Source organism: Parasteatoda tepidariorum, chromosome 7, assembly GCF_982258835.1.
Source record: "Parasteatoda tepidariorum strain Cologne lab strain chromosome 7, Ptep-v5.0, whole genome shotgun sequence".
NCBI lineage: Eukaryota > Metazoa > Arthropoda > Arachnida > Araneae > Theridiidae > Parasteatoda > Parasteatoda tepidariorum.
The window spans coordinates 62,066,788-62,082,577 of record NC_141761.1 but is presented as its reverse complement, the minus strand read 5'-3'; the positions used below and the strand labels follow the sequence as shown (position 1 = coordinate 62,082,577).

The 15,790-nt window shown below is 25.6% G+C and overlaps 1 protein-coding gene across 1 annotated transcript; it reads right to left on the bottom strand.

The window, feature by feature from the left end:
• Window positions 1-538: 538 nt before the first annotated feature.
• LOC107451572 (serine/threonine-protein kinase STK11) lies at window positions 539-15,341 on the bottom strand. The gene is made up of 9 exons (XM_016067715.4): window positions 14,633-15,341; window positions 13,664-13,837; window positions 13,039-13,171; window positions 12,368-12,504; window positions 9,754-9,881; window positions 8,949-9,006; window positions 6,950-7,125; window positions 4,106-4,300; window positions 539-1,289 (listed from the first exon to the last, which is right to left on the bottom strand). Exons 1-8 carry the CDS (start codon window positions 14,953-14,955, stop codon window positions 4,170-4,172), a joined length of 1,260 nt encoding a protein of 419 aa, XP_015923201.1. The 5' UTR covers window positions 14,956-15,341; the 3' UTR covers window positions 539-1,289; window positions 4,106-4,169.
• Between the last annotated feature and the right edge of the window lie 449 nt (window positions 15,342-15,790).

The following is a 15,790-nucleotide window of genomic DNA, read 5'->3' as shown; positions in this document are numbered from 1 at the left end:
AAAAAGACTTCTTCTACAATAAATTTTATGCAATATAATTAAATATGTTAGAAAAAACAATAAGTTAAGTATTTTAATTAGTTTATAATTTAATTATAATGATTTACAAATTTAAAATAAGTTTTAATTAAGTATTTTATTAAAATAATTCAATAAATAAGATCAAATATTTGACTTTTACATAGTAATAACTTAAGATTCTTATTTAATCAGTCACTGATTGTTTTAACACATTTTAATATAGCCAATAACATTAAAACAAAAAAAAAACTGATTTAGAAACTGTTACTGTACAAGCAAATTTTCATTTTGAAGTGAACAAAATATTAAATTATTTCAAATTTCAAAATTGTTTGATTGAAAAATAAGATAAAGAGATAAATTACTTAATGACGATAGACCAAGATTTGCTTGATTGAACATAGGGTTTTAATGGCACAAGGTCCAAAAATGGTCATGTGCGAAACACGCAAATTCAAAACAGTTTATCATTACAAGTATATATGTCAAATTTAAGATAAGACAAAGAATCAATATCTTTCTTTGTAAATTGTTAACAGCGTGTACATTATTTTTTAATTAGTATGAAAATAAAAACACATTTACAGCATTAAATAAATTTAGTAAGATAAGCTCCATAAAAGAAACATCCATACATCAAAAACTAGATAAATAACTGAAAATACTGTTTAAATATTACACTTTACAATACTTAGAATTTGTATGTACAAAACACATTTTATAAATACCATATACAATAAAATTTATATAATTCTATAAAACATTTTTCTTTCACCTGATTCATAATTTTCATTCATTATAAAAAAAATTCACTTTTCCATTTTTTTTAAAAAATACATATATATATATTTTCTAAATTTGAAACTGATATTTTTCCAGACATAACATTTGATTCCTTATTTTTTTTAATTGGAATTAGAGAATAAAAGAATAGCAACATTTCACTTTTTAAGCATTTTCCAAATAAAGCTACAGAAAGAGGAAAAATGTGAGAAAATGCATTGTTCATATGTTCATTTCTTGGGCTTCTGGAAAAATAAAGTTTCAGTTGTTCAGAAGAACTTAGCTGTGAAAATCCATTCCAAAGAGTTTATGCAATTTCCATTTTCTTCCTAAAAGGCTAGGAGGTAAAAAGGATTAAATGCTTAAATAACTTGATTAAGTATTTTCCATTTGAAAATTGAGCCTTGCTTAAAATTCTTGTTAGAAACAGCATTCCATGAAACTTTCTTCTACAAAGGAAATGACATTTTGCCCAAAGAAACATTCTAGAAAAAATGCAAAATAAAACACAATGAGAATTTTAAAAAATGTACATGGAATATTTTAATAGAATAGCAAATAAAATCACATTAAGACAAATTTTGGATATAAAAACAATTTTTCATTTATGCTAAAAATTATACCCCAGTCAGATTTTTTAACTGCAAGGTTCAGATTGGAGACTCATTTCTTTCTTTCTATATATATATATATTATTTATAAATTGTATTTTTTGAAAGAAAGTAATGCTAAGAAACCATCAGCAGTTTCAATATAAAAAAGGGGAGGAATTTTTAAAAATTTTTTTTTTAGCAAAGTTAGAAATAGGCAGTCACAGCATCACCTGATTTTGTGAATAATCTGGATCTTACACCTATAAAACATTAATGCTCACTTAAATGGAAAAGGAAAAAAAAATTTAAATTCATTGACACTAAATTTAGAATTGTGCTGTAATAAACTAATCGTTCATAATTACATGAGACTGTTTAAACAAAACTTACTATTCGTGAAAAGTGAGCTTGAAGCACAATTCAGATTTTATTTACCTTTTCATGATAACGAAAGATACCCAGTATTTGCTTGATTTTTTTCTTTTATCTAAACACAATATTTCACTACAAACTATTCATACCTGCATATTTTGAGAAATAAAAAATATATATATACACAGCGTGTGCAGTCAAATTTTTTTGGCAAAAAATAAGCACTTTTTAAGTACTCTTTTTTAAAAGAAAATTGTAATTGGGATATACGCACTAATAAAAAAAAAACATTTCTTATTGTAGAAAGTTCATATATCATATAATCAAACAAAAGGCAAAAACATTATCAAAAGCTTTCCATGATCAGGATAAAATTACTAATTTCTGAGAAAAACCGTTACCCCTCTCTTGATTATACTAACCACCATAAAAGCAATTTCTGCAAAACTTGATATATATTTAATATTGAGTCGCACATTTTATTTTTTAAATTATAAATTACTTCATTAGATTACTTACAAAAAATAATTTTCATTCAAAATTATAATTAGTTAAACTATAATTTAAGAAAGCTATTGGGTGTATTTTGCAGATTTATATAAATAAAAGTATATTAAAAAAATATTAACAAGATTAATATTATTGACCATACTGAATTTATAAAGATGTGTAAAAAATATGTAGCAAACTATTTTTTAGAATGACAAATCTGAGTTAACATAAGAATTTTTATATTGCATTTACTAAATGTTAAAATAGGGAAAAGCCCCTCACTTCACACATTTTTAAAAAAAATTTTGCCATGAAATATTAATTGAGCTTTTTTAAATTTTTTTTAATAATATAAAACAGCTTAAGAATACTGAAAATTTATAAGTAATTAGGTCTAATAAAAGTTTAAAAATTTAATGCATTTGCGAATGCCCCACAGGTAAAAATCTTAATTCTTATCTTTGTTAAATTTAATGAATAAAAGGCAGAAAGAAACTTTGAGGTGATGAAACTTGGTGATTGTTGATTGCTTTGCATCCACGTGAAAAAACATAATTAGTGAATGATCGCAACATCAAGTTCAAAGATCATAGTACAGATCTATAAATAAAATAGCACTAGAAGGCTTGCCGTGACGATGGTGCTTCACCAGTTATGAAATTAACAAGAGAAATAAACTTATATTTTGCTATCAGGCACTATGATCAGTGAAATTTCAAAAAATGTTTCGATTTGATTTTAAAGTGTGGAAAAATAAGCCTGAAATCTAGAATCTCTTGAAAAATGCAGCAGAGTTGCATGTGAGCGGTCAAGAATTCTTCCAAATCCAGCTCAGATTAAGCACTTTCACATTCGGAAGTATTTCACCAATAAAAGTAAAATGATTAGCACTTTCACACAGTATGTCAAAATGGATTGTAGTTGAAAGAATTATGAAGATGTTGAAAGGAATAATATGAAAATCACGAGTTTTGCATAACTTGGGACGAAAATGGACATGATAAAGAAAAAACTTCATTTTGGGAAAGGGGAAATTAAGCACTTTTTAAAAACACCCAATGAAAGCAGCACCTCTGAAGGATTTTAAAAAATGAAAATAAGCAACTTAAAGCAATTTTTAAAAATACTGTGCCCCCTATGTACAATTCAACTAATAAAAGAGGGAATGTATAATTGTATAGTCACTTACTCAGTTTAAAGGGAACTTAATACAATTAATTTTTAAGATGATTAAATTAATATTTTAGAGTTAAAAAAATTTTTTTCCTCAAGATTTTAAAAGACAGAAATTTGTAGTGACATCCGCTAATTGTTGTCTAATTTTAAAAACAAATGAATTATACTTGGTATCGTATGTAAGTTTCACACACGGAAAAATCTTTATTGTGTTAACTTTTGCAGATTTCACAAACCATAATTAAGATTCAGCAAATATTAAATTATACATATTTTTTCAACTTGAGAGCAACTAAAAATATAAAAATACTTTTTAAGAATTATGCACAACTATTATTCTAACTAGAAAACCTCCCCCCCCCCTAAATTGTAATAATGCTTCAATAATTTGAATAATTTTTCTTTCAACAACCATTCAAATTGAAATGATGACCTACTGATCCTTATTGATTTAAACTCATAACTTTCATATTATTTGAAATTCATTATATACAAAAAATTTAAAAACAAAAAAAAGGAAATGAATTAAAAATTATATATTTAAAAACATAGGAATCGAATTCAATTAGTAAGTCTGAAAACAAAAATAATTTATTTAACATAAGTATGTACAAATTTTCAAATTGAATATTAACATTAAAGACACATGATATAAAATAGAAACATACCATTTGTGCAATTAATAGAAGTTTTCCATTCTACCATTTCTTAAAAAAAGATTTTGATCATTTGTCAGGACTGTCTACAAAATGTTAAACGATTGGAAGCTAAAGATCCAAGAGATTTGAAGCGCTTTTTTGTTTTACTACCCGTTTGTTGATGAATAGAATTTCTATGAGAAGGTACATCTTGCCTTCGTAAAGCTAGAAATAAAAATATTTGCACATAAATTCCTTTAACATGGTTTCATTTTATTAGAAAATGGTAATAAGTGTAACACAAAATTCTAAGGTCAAACAATTCGTTTTGAATAGATTTGGAAGCAGTAAATTTGAATGTTATTTATTTTGATTGATGAATTTTAAATATTCTGAAAGAGACAAAAGAATTATAATGCACGACGGAAAGATGAAGATTACAGTCATTGTTGTATCCAAATCGTGACATAAAAGTGCATGCACCTTTCATTCAAAAGATAGCAATTTCAAAATTAACGGTTCAAATAATTTTTTCTACGAGTTTTTGGTTTTACTTAAGCACTATTATTCAATTTTTCTTTTTAATTTTTGAAAACTGTTTTTAATTTAACATTTTTTACAACAAATTGTTTTTAAAAATCAATCATTTCAATATTAATAAAACTTAAAAAATATTTATTGTAAGGTAAACAAAGTAATTTGAGACAACAAGCACAGTTTATAAATTTTTCACTGGAACAATTAAAATAATTACCTGTTTGAAATGAAAATAAAATTTTAAATAGCTAAACAGTATTTTTTTAAATAATCTGGAAGGGCCCCTTTATTTCTTAATTCCATCAGTCTGGATAGAGACAAGTGAATAATCATCTGATGCTTTTGAATAACACAGTTTGATTTCTTTTCAGGTTTCCACTTATTATAAAAATTAATACAAATCTAGGGGTTGCACCAGACTTGTAGTTGCGTAGGGCTGATTTTCAATTCTTAATTAGCAAAATTATAAGGAAATTTCTTATTAGACACCTTTGTAGAATATTTCAAGTAAGGTATAATGAAATTCATCCATTTATTTCATAATTAATTGAATAAAGTATGAAGATTTTTAAATATTAGTTTTACAAATCTCACCTTCAACTTCTGTATTCGTATTCCCATTTTTTTTTGTATTGCTTAGTTTCAGGTGAAATAAAATTTAAAACAGATTTAAAAAGAAAATAAGCACTTAGAGTGATTTATATATATTTTTTATAATATTAAACAGTAAAAGTAAATTCCTAACAAAATATTTAAACTAGTTTAAATTTTTACAGTATACTTTAACTTTATTAAACATAGTTTAAACTCAATTTTCTAAAAATTGAAGCTTATTTCTACTGATTACATAAATAGGGATGCAATAAATGGCAATTAAAATTTTAGTGATGCAATTCACCCCTTTACTTTGAATCCAGCCCAAAACCACTCTGAACACAAAACGGTTACATTCCAATACATCCCAGTTGTGCTTTGAATTAATTGCTCTAGAATTAACATTTTCCAAATTCATTGGATATTTTCTATGAAACTGAAGATTTGTTAAAAATAACAATGAAGATATATTTGGAAATAAAACCTTCCAAAAATTGACTAAATTTCAGAAAAGTTACCATTTGGAGATTGATTATTATTCCAAGTAATTTAAAATTATTGATTTTCTGTAGTCTAATATTTAAAGCTGTTTCTTCAGGCAAATTATGAAAGTAAAACTGTTGTTGCATTTAGTTCCCGACATCGAATCATACCACTAGTTAATAGCATATCATCTCAGTTCATTTTATTTTTACCAGTCTTTTTCTAGTAGTTTTAACAGAAAAGAAAAAAAAAGTGCCTTTTTTAGGCATGACTTAAATTTGGCAATCCTGATTTTAAGTTCCTAGAATTAAAACACAGGACCAAAGGAAATAGGACTAAATGAGGAATAACTATAAACATAAAATTCTCACTGACAACTCATTTGAATCTAACATATGAGTACAAAGAGTAGAGAATAGGTACATAATATGAATTAAATCTTTCTACCATGAGCTAAATTAATGAAATAAGTTTCATAACATTCAATTAACAGTATGTATAATTGTTCTAACTTTAGCTTACATATTTTATCATTATGCCACTGGAACATCATGACAGCCATGGTACTTTTTTTTCCTTTAATATAACATAGAATGGTTTTGAGAAATAACTAAGGAAGGATTTTCCCTAAAATAAATATTTTAACTCGAAGTCTTAAAAATTATATGAAATGTTTTATTTGATCCAGAATTTTATGATGTAGTATGTATCATTTTTATGTTAAAAAAATTCTTATCTCCAGAAATGTTTAGCTACAGACACAAAGCAAATTTTCAGTAGTAACAATTTAATAATATTATTACAGTTTAATAATAATAAAATAAAATAAGGGGCACCGGAAAGTAATGTCGTTTATGTGTATTTGATGTTTGTTATCAAGATTTTATTTTTAATCAATAATGCATTCACCCTCCTTAGCAATAACCTTTCAATAAATCAGTTTTTAGAACTAACGAATATTTAAAGCGCCAAAATGACATTACTTTCTGGTCCCTTTAATATTATAATTCTGTTGTAACAGTTTAACAGTATATACTATACATAAAAATGCGAAATAAAATATTTTAAAAGCTTAATGCTAAACAGTACCAAATAGTATTCCATAGTAAAGCACAAAATGGTCAGCTTAATAGTGAATTTTTATGTAAATTTAGAATTGGGCTTTTAAATTAGATTTAAATGTAATTTTGAAATTGTAATTCCAAAGTTCAAAATTAATAGAGTCAAGAAAGTTATGCAATTAAACAGAAAAAAAAATACCTTGAAGATCATGCTCAGTAATGAATTCTTGTGAGCCACTGTCTTCATCATCTGTTTGAGAGTAATGTAAATCTTGGAGATAGGGCAAGACAGTCATACTACAGTAATCATCTTCATCACAAATATGTAAAATATGCGAATAAGAACCAGATACTGAATATTTCTTCTTCACCCAACTGTATAGAAAATTAAATAACACATTTTCTATTACATAAAAAAAAGAAAAATCAGTTGATAGTATAAGAGTAAGACAGTATGAGAATGAAGTACAATTTTGTTAAGCTAAGAGATAGTTGTAAAAAACTGATTGAATAGTTTTTTTAAACATGCATTTGTTCATGCCAATTATTTTCCCATAAATATATATATGGTTTATAACATGGTTGGCATTTTGTCTGGAAAAAACACATATTTTCCATAACACAAAATCTATTTCTAAGAAATTAAGAATGACCAATTGTTCATCAATAATTAATATAAGAAAAGCTTAAATTTAAATAAAACTTTTAATATAGTATCAGCCTGTTAGAAGTTTTTAACATCTACATCATTTAAAAAATAATAACTATTAAACAATAGTATTAATAAATAATATTAATAAAATTTGATACAATTTGCATTAATAAAATTTGATAATTATACAATTTATTACACTTTTTTATAAAATTAGGCATCAGCATTTTTTAAAAATCTTTTACACATGTAAAAAATTGAATAACAGTTACCTTAATTTCTCAAGAAAATGAATATTTCCAATCATTGATTTTTAGTTTTCATTTACTAAAAAATGAGATAAAAAGCTAAGAAATAAATATGATTACTTAAACTAGATTGAAAATATAATCTTTTTAAAAAATTGTTCAGATATTTGATACTTCACTCATTCCTTGAAAATAATTGTGTTAGTAGCCTTAAATATACAGTAGAATGCTTGCTTAGTCAGAAATTTTATTTAACTTAAAGCAATTAAATTTTCAAATACTTATTAAAGTTAAAAGTCTACTTCGAGAGACTTAAAATGTAAAAAAAGAAAAAATAATAATTTACCAGACATTATGTTCTACACATTGAAAAAGCTAAATTCAATTATTCAAGGATCACATTTACATTTAAAAGGGGGGGGGGACATATTGTATGTGTTGATGCAGCAATGATCTTTTGCTGAGAGGGAAAAAAATTTAATAAAAATTATGATTAAATCAATGTTTCATAATCAGAACAGACACATGCACCAACTAGTTAATATTAGTAAGGTTCAACAATACCTAAAATAGGCAGAAAGCCTACTGGAACAACATTGAAAACACATTATTTTTACTCAAAAGGTTGAGAACAATAATACTTCCCACAAAATCTTATTTCCTTCTGAGTACGATGATTGAAATAAACTTAAAAATACAAACCAATTTATAGTATTGCAGCTTTAGTATAAATTGTACAACAGCCTGGCTATTCCCACATTCTTTTAAACAAATTAGAAAAAATTCCAAATAAAGAAAGAATAAACTATTAGTAACAGATTCCACAACGCATGAGAAACACAGAAAATGCCCATTTAAAGTTGCATTAAAAAGAATGTCTGGTCACTGTAATAATTATTAAGCAACTGATTTTCTTTTTTTTTTAGCCTTAAAAATGATGCCAACCAATAAAACATAGTTGAGAATATTTTTATCTTTAGCAAATAATGCTAACATTAAAATGTTTTCAAGGAAGCATTTTCAACAAAAAATTATTTGAACGCATGAAATTTAGCGCTGTTCAAATAAAAAACAATTCATTATCATTTAAACTAAAAATATGTAACAGTTAAATTAGGAATTATAGACATAAATACCAACATGCATAATCAAAATATTTTTTAACTCTTATCAACTCAGTTAACTTTTCCAGCTTTGTATGAAAGCAAAAAATTGAGGAAAATATTCGATACAAATATAAAATGTAGATAAAGTATTTTATAAGGATTTTCATAAAATTCTTTAAAAAATTTACTTACTCATGCTCTCTTATTAGTTGTAAAGTGAATCTTTCTACCGGATCTTTCCTAAGCATACCTAAAAATCATTTCAGAACATTAAAAAAATAAATAAATAAATGCTTTAAAAGTGGAATCAATGCATAATAAGATCCTAACATGATTTCATTACCTGTTTTTGACAAAACATTACACCAAAAAATAGCATTAAAATAAGTAAAAGAAAAATTAAAACAGGTAAGGAGTTAAAAGGAGCTTTTCAAGGTAAAGACAAAATAAATTACATATTTTTACAAGACAGGCAAGGAAACACATTTTTGATATAATTATCCCAAATTATTACTTTAGAGTTAATTTTACTTAAAAACTTTGGTCATGTTATTAACAATTCACAATAGTCAATATATCATGCTTAGAAAATAATTTGATGCTAGAAATCAAAAACTGTACAATATATTTACAAACACAAGACTTAAAGAGTTCTATTCTTTAAGTTTAAGATATTTTCATTGCAAAAACTCCACTCCATATTTTTTTTACAAGATATATGCAACTCACAAACAATTAAACAAGTCAACCACTATTTGAAGTCTTAGCAATTAGTTCGCTATTAAATCATATATATCAAATACAAAAGTAAAATAATAAAACTACATGTTATTTTTAAAAAGTATAAACTAAATCAGGTAAATATTTAATTAAATAAAAATTGTTTCAGTATAAAAAATTATAAATGAAGCACGAGTGTAAAAATGAAAAAAATAAAATAAACATTATTGAAACACTTTGAAAGAATATTTTTTTAAAAAATGAGATTTATTATTACCTAGGAGCAGATCTTTTAAAAGAGGATCTAAATCTTCAGGAACTGCAAACTCCCCCCTACCAATATTTTCGAACAATTTGTAAATGTTGTCTCCCTCAAAAGGATATTTTCCTGTAGTAAAATTGTACCTAAAATTCAAAATAAATTAAAGCATAGGACTTCAGAAAAACATACAAACAGGATAATGTCTATGATTTAAAGATTAATGCTCATTTTTAAAAACATTGGTTGGTTGGTAATAGAATTTAATTGCTCTAGGCCCATAAGCTGCAATATTGTGCTGTGCCAAAGACAAATTTAATGTATTAAATTATGCATTCAATGTGGCTAGATAAATTTTTTTAGTTTACAAAATTTATTCAATGAGGAGTTTGAATTACAAGGGCATTCACAATTGAAAAATACATCAATACTTTTGGGAACAGGAATATGTGTTTTATTAATCAAAATGTATGTTCTTACACATATAGCATACATTCATTTAGATATATTGTCTCAAATAGTATTAATAACAGGTTTCCTATATGACAAAAGAGCCAGAAACAAAATAAACATTTAAATCAAGCAAATGGAAGAATAGACAATAATGGCTTGAGAAGGAAGTAAGATTTATAAAATAAGAAACAATTAATCGTAATACTCAAGTTTACCTTTGCATCCTTAAGATTATAAAATTCTATGCAATGCTACATCTCCACTACACCTCCTTGAAAAAAATTTTTATTAACAAGTATCATACTACTGTTAGGTCCTTTTTGGAACACCCATTCAAGGGTTTTGATCCTTTGTGATTATGGCAATTTTTTCATTCCATTATAAAAAAAATTTTAAAAAAAATCAAAACTGAGTTAGTTGTTCTATTTCATACAAAACACCCTATAGTTATTATTGAACAATATTAACACTGGGATTGAACTAGTAAGAATAATTTCCTTTAACTTTATATTTATCTTGTTGAGTTATTTCTTTTCAATGCTTAATATTTAAATTGTTTTATAATTATGGACTAAATAACCAACCGTAATTTTGCGGCAATAGGCCACACCCGGAATATTTGACTAAAAAAAGAAGTATTCCATTGGATATGCTGCACAAAATTTTACTGCATGAGCCATCGTGGAGTTAAGACATCAGTTAAAAATAACAAATTATATATAAAATAAATGCTTAAACAATTAAAAATTATTAAAATACTTATTAAATATAGAAACAAATGAATATATGCCATATTACTTTAAATCAGAAATGATGCATTTCACGAAAACTTTTCAAAATCATGCACGATTGTTATGCGTGCAATTATTCGTAATACAAACCCATTATGCCGATAAATACTAATTAAAATATCCAAATTTTATGTAAATCAAATAAATAAACATGTAAAAATAATTAAAATGAAGGAAATTAAAGCAAAGAACCTTACTTGCACAAAATTGTGCAATGGAGAACAATAAAGATTGCATCACTCTTCAAAATTGCAATTTCATTTTAAATACGTAATTATTAATTCAAATAAATAAACAGATGAATAATAAATAAAATACATAAAGATGAATAATAAATAAACAAAACTTACAATAAACTTTAAAATAATATTAACAATAATTAAATAAAATATATCTTGTTTTGTCCAAAATTGTACCACTCAGAACAATCCCGAATGCATCTGTTTCTTTTTACTAATTTTAAATTTCTAAAATTTAAACAAATCAAATGATAAATAGTTAAGAACCTTTAAAATAATTTTTTAAAAAAAAACAGCAATAAAAATAAGCCAATAATCTCGCTTTGGTCAAAATTGAAGCATAAAATAATCCTGAACGCCTTACATCCTTTATAATCAATTATCAATAAATCATAAAACAGCTAAAAATTTATCAAATAAACTTTAAAGAAATTTTTTTTTTAAAAAAAGAGAAAAAGCAAATCTTCCAAAATTTAAAACCAGCAGTCCATGCATTTTAACTTTATCCATGTGTTAATCATGTTGTATCATTTTACTTAAACAACTTTAATTTTCAAAATGTTACACTTCCCAAAAATAACAATGTTGAACTTCAGCTGAGGGTTTGACTTCTACTTGTATTTCATGCAAAAAATTATTTGACTTTCAAAATAGATCATTTAAGCATTTTACCCCACTCATGCCCCTCAGAAAATGATTTGCATATTTCTCTTCCATTTTTTCCCCACACCTACAGCAGAAGAAAGAGAAAAGGATAGTGGGAATAATGTTTCTGTTGATTCTTGTAGAAAACTTATTCCTGGGGCTATTCCAGGAGCTGCATTTGTCAACGGTTTCTTTGGGAGAGGGGGAAAGCACCCTTGCACCTGTTTTTCATCTGCATTGATAATTCTTTAGAACATTATTCATCCAAAAATATAAAATTAGGTTGACACACACACACACAAAAAAAGGGTAAGGCTGATAAAGGAATTTCGGAGAATCAATTCAACAAAATTGAATTTTCAATCTCAAGTGGAGAAAGAAAAAAATCCCTAGATAAGCTATCCCATAAAATATGCCAGACATACTAAAACTTAAACCTAACTTCTCCATGAAATTTTGGTAGACTTTTTTGTTGGTTAAGAGCCATGGTTGTAAGTGACTTACAAGGTAACACCTGAAGACCAAACATCTACTTTGAAACCAGAGAAACTTTCTAAGCCAATAGCAATTTCTGGTGGTTGAAAGGCTGGAGATCCTTGACTGGTATAACAAATATCATCTTTAGCGAAACGATCAAGTGCCTGGAAATAAAGACAAAAAATTAATAAAACCAATTATGCCAGTAGATGTCATACTCTTAGTGTCAATCGAAATCTGAAGTTACAAAATATTACATTTTCAAATAGAAAATTACTAATTTAAAAGAATTACACATTCACATAACTATAATTTTTCACTTATAGCAGTTTTGTATAATATAATAATTACATGGGTAACAGTAGTCACGAGTCTACTAAAAAGACTCTTTTACTAAGATAATTTATTATATTTCTTTACATAATATATTTAGTATAATAGTATTTTTAAAGCAGAGTTATATTCAATCTTTTATTATAATTTTTTTCATTTAAAGTTAAGTTCAACAGTAGAGGAGTCAGTTCAGAAAATTGTTTTCATTTTAATTGATGGCTTAAAATAAAAAATATTAAGTGATGAAAATTGTTAATTATGCAGAAAATAGATTGTCAAATTGATATTATTGCATAAAATTGTGAAATAGGAAGAATTACAGCTTACAGTTTTTAAAATAAATTAAACCTTTAAAGTATATATACCTCAGCTACTCCAAGATCTGATATCTTTAGCGTTCGACAGGTTGTCAACAATAGGTTCCCAGGTTTAATATCTTTATGAATTATACCCTGACTATGTAAATATTCTAAACCATCTAATAATTGGCAGAAATATCTAAAACAAACATGTTTAAATAATTTATTTAGTACAACTTACTTATTAATATACAATACATTTTGAAGAATCTTAAAATAAATTCAATTTAACAAAATTTTACATTATAAAATGTTTAGATTTTAACAAGCAGTTTAGTATTTTTTCTCTAGTTCTCTCAATTTTTTTTTTTTTTTTTTACTTGATAAAAATAATCTCAGTTGTAAATTTTTTTTCTTCATCCTCTATCTATTATCTTCTTCAAAAACTGTGTATATTTATGACAAAAGATAAGCAAACAATAGAACTTCTATTTTGAAATATTTTCTTCTAAATTCAAAATAGTAAACATTCACAAAAAATTAGCCGAATTTTAAGAGCAAAATGATTGAAAAAATAAATAAAATGCATATTATAAAATTTGAAACAAATCAAGTTTACAATATTATAGCGAATCATATATTAAATATTAGATAAAAGTGCAATTTCACAGAAACACTTATGATTTCTTACCCATGAGCTTCCCAAATAGGAAATTTTTTATCAGGCAGTTTTTCTAACATTTGTTGTAAAACTGATACACAATACTCCATAATCATATACATTTTTTGCTTTTCATCATTGTATAAAACATCCACTAACTTAATAACATTTCTATGATTGAGTCTTTTTAAAAGCAAAATCTCCCTAGAAAAAAGAATATACAGTCAAATATTTGACTTATTTTAACATTACAAATGTAGTACAATAAAATATATTAAAAAGCATATTACCCATTAAAAAGAATAATATATTAGAAAAGTACTTAATATACATTAGTAGCAAAGACATGTATTAATAACAATTGGTATTTTAAACCTCATAAGATCAAAACTTAACTCAGCTTAACAGTACAGACAAATGTAAGACAAATATATATCAATAGTGAATGAAAAAATGACAAACTGAAATCTATACGAAAATTCGCTAATTCTTGGGTTGTCATATAAATAAAAACATTTAAAGCTATGCTCTATTTAAAACTTAAAGAATAGAGTTGGATCACTGCAAGTAAATCAGATAATATAGGTAAAAGAAAATATGCATCAAATTACAGTAAATTTCCTCGTTTGAATTTAATGATATATCGCAAATGTTTCCCTCCCTATAATATGATCAAAGCATAAAATTTTATACAGCATATAGAATAAAAAGACCTTAATTAAATTTACAACGTAATCTGGAACATTTAAGTCATGAAAAACATTTAATTGAATATTTTCAAAACTTAAGTCAATAATTGACAATAGAGGTTTTTATATTAAACACTTAACACTCCTATCAACCATTAATAAAGTAAATTATAATAGAGTTATCATTTAAAAAAAATGTTAACAAGTTCAGAAATTCACAATTTTGGCAGATAATTTACATTATCAATAACATTTAAAAAATTGTACATTGTGGAAAAATATATTACAATTTTAAATAAATAAATCTTACATTTGTACATTTTGTTCTCCATTTGGAATCTTACGTAATTTTTTCTTTTTTAAAATTTTAACAGCTCTCCTACAGAGAGTTTCTGCATCCAGCATTTCTTTTACTTTACCATATGAACCCTCTCCCAAGATATCGCCCATGACATACTTCCCAATAATTTTTGCTTTCTTTTTACGTGCTTGATAAATAATTTCTTTAGAATTGACGCGGTGAAAAACGAGAGGACCATCATCTTCAGGTTCGGTTAACCAACTATCTAGTGGCCGAGTATCATCACCCAGTTGAAAAAATGATGTGCCTTCAGCTGCCTCCTCTCTTTCCATCCGGCATTAAAAATTTTAATTTCTAATTTTAGTATCACAGTCTAAGGCATAACAAACAAATATAAAGGATATAAAAAAATATCTACAAGAAATAAAGTTGATTTTTTTCCAACCACTCCCGCCATAGCTGCTAAAATCTCAGCTGAGAGTGGACAGAAGTAAACGTGATGCCACCGTAAATCAAAGAGCAATTAAACATTCATAACAATGTATCACACTTTAATTTTCTTCGAAAGCAAACCATTTATTTAGAGAAAAACAAAATTCGGAATGAGAATTGAATCTAGAAATTGCAAATGCAATAGGAAGATGTCAGAATTAGTTATGTTTTCATTTTGCTTTAATCGATCACCGAGCGAGATCAAAATCAGATCATATTTTTTAGTCATTTCACTTCATAGTCTGTTTCATTTATTTTTTTTAAATATTTTACTCTTTATTTTTTAAAAACTAACACGGTAAAAGCTTAACTTACGATGAGGTAATGTTTTTCGTTCTAATTTTTGTCATAAAAATAAAAGAAAAATATGAGAACTTTCTTAAAAAATAAATCGAAATTGCAAAGTAGGAAAGTTTCAACTCAACTACTAAATACTAAGAAGTTTCGGTGTACGCCGAATTAAAAACAAAACTAGCACAAATTCTTAACTTTGTGCTGAATATTGCTTCAATTATTTAATTTGCCATTTGTTAAATTATTAAAGTGGGGATTAAAGTAATATAACAGGAAAATATTATGATGGGATTTTGTGATTATGATTGTAAAATTTGCAAAAATTGCTCAACTATTATATAACTCATTTAAATAGGTGTGGTGAAGATTTAGCGTATTGAA

Coding starts and splice junctions, on each gene's coding strand:
- LOC107451572 (XM_016067715.4), bottom strand. CDS start 14,955: ATGGAAAGAGAGGAGGCAGCTGAAGGCACATCATTTTTTCAACTGGGT. Junction 12,505..13,038: donor CAGATCTTGGAGTAGCTGAG/GTATATATACTT, acceptor CTTTATTTCCAG/GCACTTGATCGTTTCGCTAA. Junction 9,007..9,753: donor TTTAAAAGATCTGCTCCTAG/GTAATAATAAAT, acceptor AATGATTTTTAG/GTATGCTTAGGAAAGATCCG.